This window comes from Alexandromys fortis, unplaced genomic scaffold (genome assembly GCF_014885135.2).
Source record: "Alexandromys fortis isolate MF-2015 unplaced genomic scaffold, M_Fortis_MF-2015_v1.1 scaffold_23, whole genome shotgun sequence".
NCBI classification, from domain to species: Eukaryota; Metazoa; Chordata; class Mammalia; order Rodentia; family Cricetidae; genus Alexandromys; species Alexandromys fortis.
Window position 1 is genome coordinate 7,886,782 of NW_026067907.1, and position 13,706 is coordinate 7,900,487.

The 13,706-nt window shown below is 48.2% G+C and overlaps 1 protein-coding gene across 3 annotated transcripts in view; it reads left to right on the forward strand.

The window, feature by feature from the left end:
- The window catches only part of Map3k4 (mitogen-activated protein kinase kinase kinase 4), a 169,541-nt gene that overhangs the window by 123,323 nt on the left and 32,512 nt on the right, over positions 1-13,706 (forward strand). For all 3 annotated transcript variants that reach the window (XM_050135896.1, XM_050135895.1, XM_050135897.1), the window contains exons 3-5: positions 129-1,492; positions 8,759-9,001; positions 11,332-11,478. In XM_050135896.1, coding sequence (XP_049991853.1) covers positions 129-1,492; positions 8,759-9,001; positions 11,332-11,478 — 1,754 coding nt within the window. The remainder of the gene's footprint in view (positions 1-128; positions 1,493-8,758; positions 9,002-11,331; positions 11,479-13,706) is intronic.

Here is a 13,706-nt window from a genome sequence, read left to right on the forward strand (position 1 = left end):
CTTCTGAGCCTGTTTTGCTCACAGGGATAGCCTGCATGGACATGCAGGTGAGGATCAGTCTGGTTTAAAACAGCGACTAGCTTCATGTTTTAGAGCTTCATACTGTTGAATTTTGTTCTTTTCTTTAGAAAAAATGAACACACCAACTCAGTCTCCTCATAAAGATGCAGGGAAAGGAGTGGAGACTGTGGAAGAGTACAGCTACAAGCAGGAGAAGAAGATCCGAGCGACTCTGAGGACCACAGAGCGAGACCATAAGAAGAACGCACAGTGCTCCTTCATGCTGGACTCAGTAGCTGGCTCTTTGCCAAAAAAATCGATTCCAGATGTGGATCTCAATAAGCCTTACCTCAGCCTCGGCTGCAGCAACGCCAAGCTGCCGGTCTCTATGCCCATGCCTATAGCCAGAACTGCACGGCAGACGTCCCGGAGTGACTGCCCGGCAGACCGCCTCAAGTTCTTTGAAACACTGCGCCTTTTGCTAAAGCTTACCTCAGTCTCGAAAAAGAAGGACAGGGAGCAGAGGGGACAGGAAAACACGGCTGCTTTTTGGTTCAACCGATCAAATGAACTGATATGGCTAGAGCTCCAGGCCTGGCACGCAGGTCGCAGCATCAATGACCAGGACCTCTTTTTATACACGGCTCGCCAAGCCATCCCAGATATTATCAATGAAATCCTCACGTTCAAAGTTAACTATGGGAGCATTGCCTTCTCTAGAAATGGAGCTGGTTTCAATGGCACGTCACTAGAAGGGCAGTGCAGAACCCCTCACACGGCAAACAGTCTGGGCTGTTCAACATACCACGAGCACCTCCAGCGCCAGAGGGTCTCTTTTGAGCAGGTGAAGCGGATAATGGAGCTGCTAGAGTACATTGAAGCACTTTATCCATCCTTGCAGGCTCTGCAGAAGGACTATGAACGCTATGCGGCGAAAGACTTTGAGGACAGGGTGCAGGCGCTCTGTCTGTGGCTGAACATCACGAAAGACTTAAATCAGAAGCTGAGGATTATGGGGACTGTTCTGGGAATCAAGAACTTATCAGACATTGGCTGGCCAGTGTTTGAAATCCCTTCCCCTCGGCCATCCAAAGGCCACGAGCTGGACGACGAGGGTGAGGACACAGAGGGAGAGCTGAAAGAGCTGGAGAGTGGGACAGAGGAGAGCGACGAAGACCGGGCTCCCAACCCGCGGGCTCCAGAGTTCAGGCCGTCCACAGACAATTTTCTGGACGCCCACTCACAGGACTGCACCTCCAGGAGGCTTGAGAGACTCGAGTCTGAGGAGGATTCTGTCGGCTGGGGAGCAGCGGACTGTGGTTCTGAGGCCAGCATCAGCAGGCATTCTTTGACTTCTATTTATAGACCGTTTGTGGACAAAGCGCTGAAGCAGATGGGGCTAAGAAAGTTGATTTTACGACTTCACAAGCTCATGCATGGCTCCCTACAGAGGGCTCGAGTAGCTCTGCTAAGGAGTGACCATCCAGTGGAGGTAGGTTTCGGTGGGCGCGATGCCGAGATACCGCAGCTTTAACCCCACTTCCTGTGCAGTGTTGATCATGTGGACCTTCATAGTCTTAGCATGGCAAAGCATAAATGGCAGGTATAGGTTGCATATATAACTATTACCATAAAGTCCTATGATAAGAGGATCTGTTAAAAGTTCACCCAAGTTTAATGAACAGAGTGAAGGTGATTATGTGGATGGAAGACACAACCATGTACATAGCATCTGGAGAGCGAGGAGTGAGGTGTAAAATGAGGAGGTGGTCCTGGGCGACCACAGGCTGCAACTGAGTCAGTAATAAAGTCGGCGTCATACACAGGCATTTCAAAATGTCATGGCCTCCAGAGCCACACTGGTCAGCCCTTCATTCTCTCGCTCGCACACTTGTCCTGGTCCTGCGGGGCCTTGTACACGGTAGGCAGGCGCTCCACCACTAAGCTGAATAGCTCTTTGGTAAAAAGCTCGTTCCGGGTTGGGATATAGCTGAGTGCTAAGCCTTGGGTTTAGTCTTGGTCTCTAGCATGGCAAAACAACAAAAACAAAACACCAGAGAACTCCAAACCAGAAATGGAAATAGCTTACCACCCTCCTGCGTAGCAAAGCCCAGTTTTGGTTACTGGATTTTCAAATGGTGCAAGGTTAGAAAGCAATGTAAGACTCTCCAGAAGGGGAGAGTCTTTTTCTGTCTGTCAAGACTCGCGCTCCCAGTGCAGGCAGAGGGATTGGCGCTAAGTGCATATTTCATCATGTCCGCCAGAGGAATAGATTATAATTTGAGTTTGAAAGCTTGACATTTTAGAAATTCCTTACTGTTCAGGGTGGTAAAATTAGGAAGGAGTGTATTGTGGGGTACTGATACAGAGAGTCCAAGATTCGATTTATTGTATAAGCCTGCTTGATTTAGAGTCAGAAATGACAGAAGGCATTTCCATAAGGCAGAGGACACCTGAAGAGAACCCAGGGCCTGCAAGCTCTGTGCCTGCATTCTCAGGGCAGCAAATAGAGGGTTCTCCCTTTTCACACGGGAGACGTTATAACAAGATTTCATCGTGCAGATTCCACAAAGCAAAGCTGTGGCTATAAAATCAGGAATTTTTTCTAATCTCACATGGTGAGTTCTGTACTTTAGGAATTTATCAAGACCCATGTGACAAGGCAGGGTTTTTTTTGTTTTTTGTTTTTTTTTTTTTGTATTACAAAGTGTTAGTTTTGAGGATACAATTGGCAAAGACTGTAATGAGAGCTGCCTTCAGACAGCTGAGGTAGGAAGCTCCCGCTGTGGCCGCTGGGGTCCTGCAGTGTCAGGTAGGCAGTCACAGGTGCAACTGGAGTCCTGCAGCGAGGCCAACCACACTGATGTCACCGTGAACTTGGTGTGAAAGTAAGAATTTGTATTCATCCCCACTTCAGGGACACAGTGCCTGTTAGTGGAGGTGTGCGTGCACGTGTGTGCCGTGCATACATGTGCTTATATGTGTGTGCACATTCTCATCCTGAATTTATTTTGTCTTAGTCATGTTGCTAAGTAGTTCAGGGAAAGAGCCCCGGTTGTTTTCAAGGCTTGAGGACAATTTCATTAAAGTTTCAAAGAAAAACCCCAGGGTGGTCCGGCTGTAAGTCATAGCTGCCTGGAGGAGGAAGATGGAGCAGAGGAAAGGGGAGCACACACCCCCAGAGTCAAGATGGCATGGGGAGAGAGGAGCTCCGGAGAAAGAGGGAAGCAGGCTGAGAGAGAGCAAGAGGAGCGCTCTGCTGAGCACCCAGAAGGGGCGACCTATGGGGCTGCCTGCCACAGCTGTGTGAGTGAGCAGCTGCCCAGGAGCCAGGCCCTGTCTCCAGATTGCCTCTCCTCACCACCGGCTCTTCTGTCTGGGAAATGCACGTGACCATGTCTTCCTGTCTACCCACAGAGAAGTAGAGGCCTCAGAGCATGTTTGTGCTTGTGGGAAAATCTGTATGCGTCAAATACAGACTCCTTTATTTTTAGGATTATTGTTACATTTTTTCCCTATCAAAGCTAAGTATAAATCAGTACGGACTTCTCTTTCTAAAATGTTATTTTCCCTTTAATCTCTTCCAAATAATGGTACATTGGAGGCATTCGAGGCTCAGGGGGAAATGCTCTTGTGGTGGTGAGGGCTGAGCCCTAGTACTTGCAATGGTATGCGAGCCGGTGCGTCCTGCTGCAGTGTTGGCAGCCTCTGGATTGGCTCATGCCGCAGACAGGGCAGAACATGCCTGTAATTGCATTTTGTCTTAGTGGTTCCTGGGTGATATCATTGAAGGACTTTATAGAAAAGAAATAACGTTTATTTGTGATATTTGGTTTTTCTTATGTATGCTTTATATCTTTATTCTTTATGATTAAATTACTCGTAACCAGTGTTTGTAAATAACATTTAATAACCCTTTTGAAGCATACTTTACAAAATGCTTTTCTTCTAAGGCTTCATTGCATTTATTGTTTAAAAGAATTGCAGACTGGAAATGTTCCGAGTCTGCTTGCATTTACTTTAGTAACTTGGGCAGCATCCTTGTTAATGACCTGTGTGAACTCTGTGATTGTTGCTCCCTGCGGCTGCAGACTGACCTCCCAGAACACACCGTGACCCCACAGGCGCACTCCAGTTAGTGGATGGGACTCCTGCCAGAGTTCACATGTAAGGCGCTTGTTTGCCATCTGAAAGGGTGTTCTGTGACCCTCTCAGGTCCTCACGTGAAATGCACTTAAACCCGAATGATCGGCTCATAATGCCCCAGAATCCCCCCAACGCCCGCGGGGGTGGGGGGAGTGTAGTGTGAGAGGGAGGAAATGGAGGAGGCTCTAGTCTTCCCTGCCTGCTGCGTAGCTAGAGCTGCCCTGAGGTCTTTGTGGCCTCCTCATTTATCTTCTGGGTCTCTTGTTCCTTTGCCGTGGAGCCTGCTTGACTCTCAGGGCCCTCTGCTTCCTCTCTCCTCACTGGGATCTAACTTTGCAAACAGCAGACCAGGCCCCCTGAGTGTGAGCGCAGTGCTCCAGTGTCCAGTGCCTGCCTTTCTGGAGACGCTGCCTTTGAGGACAGTGACTGCGGCCTGGCTGCTGTGCTGTCTCTGCTGTCTGGACAATGTCTTTTGTGTGCACACGGGTCTGTAGTTACTTGTCCATCTACCTGTAGCAGGGACGATGCCCTTGCTGTGGTACTAGCATGCCTCCGACTCTTTGCCCCCTATTTAGACTTTTGCTTTTTCCTGGTGAGAACCTGTCTGGTGTGCCTGCGCTCCTTTACCCCATGAGGACTAAATGCTGAGCCACCATGCGGCGTTCAAGTGTTTCCCTTTGCCATTGTCCTTTCACAGTGAGGGCACTTTCCTAACGCTCCTCAGTGAGGGTATACACATCTTAGTACAGTGCGTGAGATATTAACACTGCACAGTACGGTTCTGTGTATCTTAGTGCAGTGAGATATTAACACTGCACAGTGAGGTTCTGTGTATCTTAGTGCAGTGTGTGAGATATTAGCACTGTACAGTGAGGTTATGTGTATCTTAGTGCAGTGTGTGAGATATTAGCACTGCACAGTGAGGTTCTGTGTATCTTAGTGCAGTGTGTGAGATATTAGCACTGCACAGTGAGGTTCCGTGTGTCTTAGTACAGTGTGGTAGATATTAACACTACTTGGCTGCATTTGCTAAATTACCACAAACACTGAGAAAGTGCTTGGTTACTGTCTTCATTACTTTCTTAGATTAGAAATTATCATGTAATTATATGTTTAATGGCCAATAAAGTACTGTTTGTCTTTGACGGTTAAACACTATGCCAGTCCTTCCTGTAACATAGGAAACCTGAAGAGCCCGCCTTTCTTTATGTTTAGAGTGGGTACAGCAGCAGGGATGAGGCTGCCACTCAGTCTTCCCAGGTGATAGGTGGTGTCATTTCTCTAGTTTACCCCTGAGGACACTGGGCTAGAGAGGAGGTAATCACAAAATTCGTAGGTAATCTGCATATCACAGTGTTGTGGCTTGTTAGGGGAGCGTGAGCTATCTGACTTTAAAACATGCCTGGTTCCCAAGCCTGGCTACACATCAACCTTACCCAAAGGCTTTAACAATACACACAGCACCGCCTGCCCTGGATAGCAAATTAGCATCTTCTGGTGTGGAATGCAGGACTGACATCATGGACAAATCTGTGGTCTACAAGTAGCCAGGCTAGCCCAGTGCAGTTCTGAGTCACACTCAAGTTCCAAGGAGGCTGTGGTTATCCTCTTGCTGCCATTTAGTGCCACGTACCTTCTGGGGAGCTGCCACAGACAACTTATTTGCTACAGTTATTGCCTGTCTGATTTCATAAGTAGAGTTACGAGACCCTTGATTGAGTGACATCTGGAAGCACACATCGCTCGTTTGCCTAGAGGTTTTCTGTTTTAAAACAGATTTATATGGGGGAGGCTGTGCCATATGGTCTGACATCTGTGAGCCAGCAGAATCAGACCTGGCAGTGAGATGGGTCCCATGGTAACACCATAGCAACAGGGAGAAGAGAGCCAGTAGCAGCCTGCGCCTGGGAGAAGGAAGGTCAAGTAACTTGGTCAAGGGTGCACATGCTGTATGCAGCAGCACCAGGGTATGAACCCAGAAGTCTGGCTAAGCTATGCCTGCTCTTGGCAATACTATACTGCCTCCTAGAGTTAACACTTCGTCTCACATGTTTGTAAAGATAATATACCTATCGTATACACATATAATGCTATCTTTTAACTTAGTGGCTAGTATTTAAGTGGAAGGAGTTCATTTGAAACTTTGGGTTGGGGTTTTCCTTTGGAATACCAGGGTTGTTGATTCTGGGCCTTATTCCCACCCAGGAACTGCTGGCTGGAGCTGACCAGCAGCATAAGAGTGAGTTCACCTCAGCCCCTCCCACAAACATCCCACTGTGCCCTTGTCTGCTGCCTACTTGGCTCCATAGAAATTTCACTTTGTGATGGCATCCTTCCGTAGCATAGTAACAAATCTGAGGACCAGGTACTTACTGACAGCAGAGGTGTGGGGTTAGATGTTTCATGGTGCTGTTGGCGGAGCTGAAGAAGAAGCAAGGTGGGTTCTTGTGTGAGTATTCACCATTAACTTATTGGTTAGACATCGACTCAGCATCCCTGCAATTAACTGGAGATAAACAGTCTTTTCCTCTGGACCGCTGCTCTACCAGGGAACTCAGGCTGGATATGGCTGAGTGACTTAAGCATGAGTTTAAAGACATGCAGATTGTGAGAAACATGCTCCCTGAGGCAGCCACAGACAACTGCCAGAGGTGGGCATCTGGACCTCCTCTTGAGGAGGAGACTGGATCCTTATTGTCAGGGATTGACCTGTGCAGTATCACAGAGCCTGCTCGCTGCAGTCAGCACAGTGTAGGACGTTACACCAAACTTCAGGTGGGTAGAGTCAGTCTGTGTGGATATCAGACTTTTGGACTAAGTGAAGGCATGACCTTCACAGATACTAGTGTGCACCGAGTTTCAATTAGAAGGCAAGGCAACCCTGAGAACAGAGCCTTCTGGGGCTAACTCAGGTCAGTGGGTTAAGATGCCAGGATCCGGAGAAGCTGGCCCAGCCATGCTGTGCAGTGGAAATGGGGAATGCAGGGACAGGGAGCCATCTCGTCAGCAGCCAGGGTTTATTGTTAAGTCAGCTGTTGAACCCTGGAAAGTTGTAGCTGGGGACGTACAGCATAGATGAGACTTGAGATGCCTTTGCCTGCATTTGCTCCAAACCAGTTCTTCTAAGTTCCCTTCCTGCAGTTTTCTCCATTTAATCTGTCTAATATGGACGGGGGGGGGGGGGGGGGGGGGGGGGGGGGGGGGGGAGTATTGTGGAAGGCTAGGCAAATACTTTATACTAAGCTGTAATTCCCAGCCCAGGTCTGATTTTAAAGGAAAGCAACAGCCTGAGGAACTCCTCGATGATTCCAGAACCATAGAGCTGATTAAATGACCCAAGGCCAGGCTTTCTGACTTTTGAACCTTGATTTTTTTTTCCACCCTCATTGAACTCTGATATTTCTATGATGGCAGTCAAAATGATCTCAAGGGATAGTGTGGTTGGCATGCTTACTTAGAAAAGTATCATGGCGTGAATCTTGGGAATTAGAATGAGATAGGAAAATTTCTAGAGGAGCCAGCAGCCCCGGCCAAGGTCAACATGATGGACACGTGTGTGAGGGCCAAAGAAATCTTGTATGGGAGCACTGAGGAGAGATGAGGCCATCTAGGAGGGTGGGAGCTAGGCCAGGGCTTAGGCTGGTAGATGGAAGGAGGCCTGGAAAGGGTCAGGGAGTCTCCCATAGCAAACCCCGAGTCCCGTAGACTCTGGCTAAGGCTTCAGTTCAGGTGCCAGCGGGCGAGTTCTGTGAGTGTGTCTTGAGCTTGGCTCCTGTGAGAGGAACGAATGAAAGGTCAGAATGTGAGTGGAGAACAGCCCAGAGTTCCCTGAGTGACAAGGAGGGCAGATGCCAGTGGTACCACAGGTGCAGAACGAGCTACAGCTGGAGATGCTGCAAGTTGAGACTTTCAAACTTTGATGACCTCACTAAATAAAAGAGGTCAAGGCTTTTTAATACTGGTAATAGATGGAGGTGGAGGAGGAGATAGTGGAGGTGGTGGTGGCGGTGGTAGAGGAGGAGGTGATGTCAGAAGCTTAAGAATGGTGGGAGAAAGTTCCAGGCCCTCCACTTTCTAGGGAAAAGCCTCAGAATTTGGTTGGGGACAACTGAAGCAGTGGCTGAGGACACCCAGGACATGGCAGGACTTCCAGGCAGCATGAGGAGACAGGCGACTGAGGGCTGCTGTGGGAAGAAACCATCTTCTGCAGCGTCAGGAAGTGTGACTCCAATGAATGCAAGGTTGGCTGAACTCTGGCTTTTATTTTCATGAAAACAGCGGCTGAAGAGTTTTGTAATCTTGTTTTTTGTAAGTTTAGCAAGTCCTTCATTTCTCAGTCTAGACATAATTGTAGATAGCACTGTGTGTAATGTGTCCCGATGGTTTTGTTTTTAAAAGAAGCTTCATTGTTCCGCCCTTGACGATAGTGTAGGTTAGATTTCTAACACACTGGGACTTGGGGGCTTTGTGTAAATGTTGGACTGTTGGAGATCCTTTTTATTTTAGAACAAGAACCTTGTAGATATGTCAACAGGTTGTAGCAAAGTCTACGACCACAGCTTCAGGCAGTGTCCTGCGCACAGTTTTAATCTGTCTTGAACTTTTGCTGCAGTTCTCTGACTTTCCAGGTCCCATGTGGGGCTCGGATTACGTGCAGTTGTCGGGGACACCTCCTTCCTCAGAGCAGAAGTGCAGCCCTGTGTCCTGGGAAGAGCTGAAGGCCATGGACCTGCCCTCCTTTGAACCCGCCTTCCTGGTGCTCTGCCGAGTCCTGCTGAACGTGATCCATGAGTGTCTGAAGCTGCGGCTGGAGCAGCGGCCTGCTGGGGAGCCTTCTCTCCTGAGCATCAAACAGGTGTGCTTCCCACGGCCGCTCCCCATTTTGTTCCGAGGATTTCCTCCCCCAGTTACTACAAACAGTGGAAAGGCATGCCTTAGTGTTTGCTTTTACTTCTCTTTGGGGGTGATCTAGAATGTTCTTTACCTTTAGTCCCCAGAGATAAGAGTCTGTCTCAGCCTCTTTCCCTCTCACTTCTTTCGGGAAAGTGTAAAAACGGCTGTGCTGTGACTGTCAGTCTTGGTAACTGGCACCAGCATTCTTTCTAAAAATTTAATTTTTGTTTTTGGTGATACTTGAGATGAGACCTGGAGCCTTACATGCCAGGTGACATGTTGCTGAACTGTATCTCCAGCCTTCGAAGTTTATCCCTAGAAGACAGGCTCCTTCTTCACTGTGTTGGAGGGGTAAGGAGACAGGAAAATGTTGGGATAATGTGGACTTCGTGCATGCTTAAGTAGCCATGGAGACTGAGAGGTAGAGTCCACTTTTTCCTTCTCAGCTGTGAGTTTCAGGGGGTCTTTGTTTGTGGGGCTCTTTTCAGGAACAGCAGCAGAATGACTGGACAGAGTGAGGGCTGAGCAGTGTTGTTAGGCTTTGGCTATTAGCATGTTGTCATGACATACAGAGTAAAGCCTTTCAGGTCTTCACAGGCGCCTGCTAGAGCCTGAAGGTACGTGGCTCTGTGAATCACAAGACGATGCAGCTGAAGGGAGACAGGTGAATCAGCTCACACAGCAGGTCCACAGAGGATGTGTGTCTGTCTATCTGGTCAGGTGTGGACCAGGGGACCAATGAGGTCATTTGGGAGTAGGCCCCGTGTCACTTGCCACTCCTGTTGCCACTCTGCACCAGCCAGAGCTGTTTCCACAGTAGCCCCACTTCCTTTACACTGTCTCATTTTCCCTTACTGTCTGCCTGGTCTACCTGGCCATAGTTTTATCTTGTTCTGTTGACTGCGGTAGGCAGCTGAACCCTGCTAGTCAAATACCTATCCCCGTTCCTCATCAACACTTCAGATACAACCCTGTAACCCAGGGTGAAATCTATTTTGGCTCAGTAATGGGGCTCTTGTGGTGTTTATGTGAAAGCACTTCCGTGACCAGCAGGGCTAGGACTGATGTCATATTTCAGAGAAAAGAAGAAAAGAAATTTTCTGTTGTAAGTATTCAAGGATCAGTAGTAAAAACCTACATGGCACTTAATACAGAAAAGTAGATATAGACACTTTTAGGAGATGTGACTTGTAGCTATAGTTCTTGCACCATGAATAATTAAAAAAAAATTAAGGGCTTTTGTCTTTAAAAGCAACTTAGTTCTTATTTTAGACAAATTGAAAAGATAGAAAATAACACAAATTAAAAATAGTCCCTGTTCTCCTGGCATCCAAGAGATGACCACAGAGCATGTCTTCCATTCAGCTGTCTTCCCTGCACTTACACTCCCTATACATGCCAATAAGAGAGTGAATTGGTATGTATGTGTTGTACATGTGTGTGCAACACACATAAGTATTCTCACTTTCCTCCACACACTCTGTCAAATCAAGACTTTAAAGGCTGCAGTGCTCCCCAGGTATACATACACCCACACTTGTGGGTAAGTCTTCTCTGCATCCCTGATTATTGCTTGTAGTAGTAAATAGTGAACTGCCCATCTTAGAGTCTGGGAAGCTGCAGCCTTTGCTTCCTAGCTGCTGCCTCTGAACATCAGTGTGACTGTGTCAGTGGTCTGTCCTCGGCTCCTGGGACTATCGTTCCCAGCCTGATGATGGAAGAGGCTCTCTAGGTCGCCTCACCTCTTCTTCCTCCACCCCTCACCTGCTGCACCACCACATTGCAGCTTTTGCCGTCCTTTTCTGTTTTCCTTGAGTTCTGATCTCATCAGTGTAGCTTGGTTTGCCACTTTAGTAGTAGGTGAAGCCACACCCTGCAGAAGGTAAGCTGTGCTGTATTACTCAGAAGCCACTGTTTTCTGTGGTTTGTTATTTATATCTTGGTTTTGGTTAAAATTCCTGTCCCATGAGCTTTCCTTCCTCCTCTACCTCCTGTCTTACAGTATACATTGGTAAGAGTGGCTTATGACATGAGGTTTGTTTTCACTATCAGTTCACCTGTAGGCTGTATTCTAGCTGAGCAGTGGCTGCTATGTGATTCTTCACTGTGTGCTCAAGGGTTACAGCTGGCTGAACTGTCACACACAACAAGCTTCTCTGGAGTCAGACTATCTCAGACTCCTCAGAGCTAGGTCCCTCTGGGGCTTTAGTGGGGTGATCTGTGAGGACTAGCAGGCTATGTGGCCAGGGTGTGCCAGTGACAGCGGTGTCTTTTGTGTGTGCTCTCTTGCAGCTCGTGCGAGAGTGTAAGGAGGTCCTGAAGGGGGGGCTACTGATGAAGCAGTACTACCAGTTCATGCTGCAGGAGGTTCTGGACGGCCTGGAGAAGACCGACTGCAACATGGATGCCTTTGAGGAGGACCTGCAGAAGATGCTTATGGTAAGAGAGGGTTCTTGGGCTGTGTGCACTCAGCATGGCAGTCTGACCTGCTTCTGTCTGTATGGCAGTGGATGACATCCCCCCCCCCCCCCCAAAATACCCCTTATTTTAAAAAGTTCTCAATGATTTTTAGATTGACATTTTGGACTAGCCTTAGCCCAGTCTATTGTTTAATTGTAGGATAGTTCATCTTATATTAGAAAAAGGATTAAAACGGGCTCTTCTTCCATCTAATCCCCAAGCAGTAGTCCATTTTACAATTCATGAGATGGGTGCTGGGGGTCTTGCATGACTCAGGAACTATTGGAGGAAAGGAGAACACCACTAGTGGGGACCAGCCAAGAGCGGCTTCTGTTCCTGCGTGTCTGGGACCCCTTAACACAGACGTGTCCACAGAGCACTTCATCTCAGAGATGGGGCAAGGCCACACAAGCCGCCCACTTAAGGACTTAGCAGTGCCTCGATTGGTCGGAGCAGGCTGTACTTTGTTTCTTCACAGAGTCCATCTCATCCTTGCTGTCTTAGTTAAGATCTCTGTTGCTGGGAGGAGACTCCGTGACCACAGCGACTCTTGTAAGGAAAGCATTAATAGGGGTGGCTCACAGTTTCCAAGGTTCAGTCCATCATCGTTACTGGGGGCATGGTGGTGTGTAGGCAGACATGGTGCAGGCAACAGGAAGTTGACCTACAGTCACACCGAGGGAAGCTTGAGCAAAAGAGACCCCAAAGCCCTCCCCACGGTGGCACACTTCCTCCGACAAGGCCACACCTCCTAATAGTGCCACTCTCTTCTGGGACTATTATTTTTCAAACCACCACACTCGTTCTATGTTTCTAATCTCAGGGCTGTTCGTGCTATTCTTTCCTGCCAGAATTGATCTCCTCCTCGCCCACTTAGACTTACTTTCAGGTTGTATTTTTCTGCATTTAGAGTTGAGCCTTTAAGCCTACACCTGTCCTTGCCATCTTTGAACTCTCAACAGTTGCAGTTAGATGTGACTATAGCATAACATTTAAACAGACTGGTAGGCCAAAGCGTCATGAATTGGGGCTGTGACTTGTAATTCCCTTGTGTCCCATGTTCGTGTATAGGAAGAGCATGTTAGATCCATAGGGATCCTTAGGTTGCACTTGACAACTTCAGGTGAAGGTGCTTGCTGTGTCCTGCCTCACAGATTACAGCACCCGCAGGGAGTATCCTGCTTTCTTGGCTGCCAGAAGGGGAAACACCTTGCCAGCCAAGTGTAAGCCTGCTTTAAAGCCAAAAGAGCCATTTGGGAGATTGTGCTCAGTCCATTTTGCCCATGCCATATTGACCGGACTGCCACACGTGTAGCTTTGGAGTTATCTGCACAGGGTGGGGATTCAATATACTGAGTGGCCACTTAGCCTCAGGAGAAAAGGTAGGAGGTGGGCAGAGGGGCTTACAGTAGCTAGTGTCCTAGGAGAAATTGTTTGGAGAGAGCACAGCAAAGGCTGGAGTGTGTGAAATGCCGTAGATCTCTCCTGTAGGAAGGTGTAGCTGCTGAGATGCTGTGGTGGGAAGCAGTGTACAAGGTAGGTCTCCTCTCCAAGTTGTTAACTCAATGAGTTTGGAAAGACACAGTGTTCTTTGCTTCTCAAAAGCTCTTTGATGGCTTCCAGAGGCACATTTAGTGCCTTTTACCCTGAACTGGTGGGGACATGGGGTTATAAGTTATACTCCCCTTTCCTGCCCTCGGGGTGTCTGTGCCCAAGCTGAGATGAGAACCTTGCAACAGTTGTAGGGAAGTACAGCGTTTCATTTGACTTTGCTGCCCATGGCTGCTGTGAATCAGACTGTAGCATCTTGTAGATGCCAATGTCCTATTGTGTGCTGGAAGGATGGGCCAAGGAGCTGCCTTGAGGACTGAGGGGGCCCAGCATCAGCATGTCTGTGGAGGTGAGCAGGTGGATTGGGTCTTGGCAGTACTCAGATCGTTTTCGCCACAGACCCTCCTCTTGAAACACAGCACAGAGGAAAGAAACAAAATTCCATGAAAAGGAGGAAACAGTCTTAGAGTTTGTTCTCCACCTCTGTGACAAAACAGCTGCTAATTTGTCTTCTTATTCAGGCTGCACTGTAGACACAGCTGTGATGCTGCCTACCGTGGGCCGATGGTGTGTGTGTGTGTGTGTGTGTGTGTGTGTGTGAGAGAGAGAGAGAGAGAGAGAGAGAGAGAGAGAGAGAGAGAGAGAGAGAGAGAGAG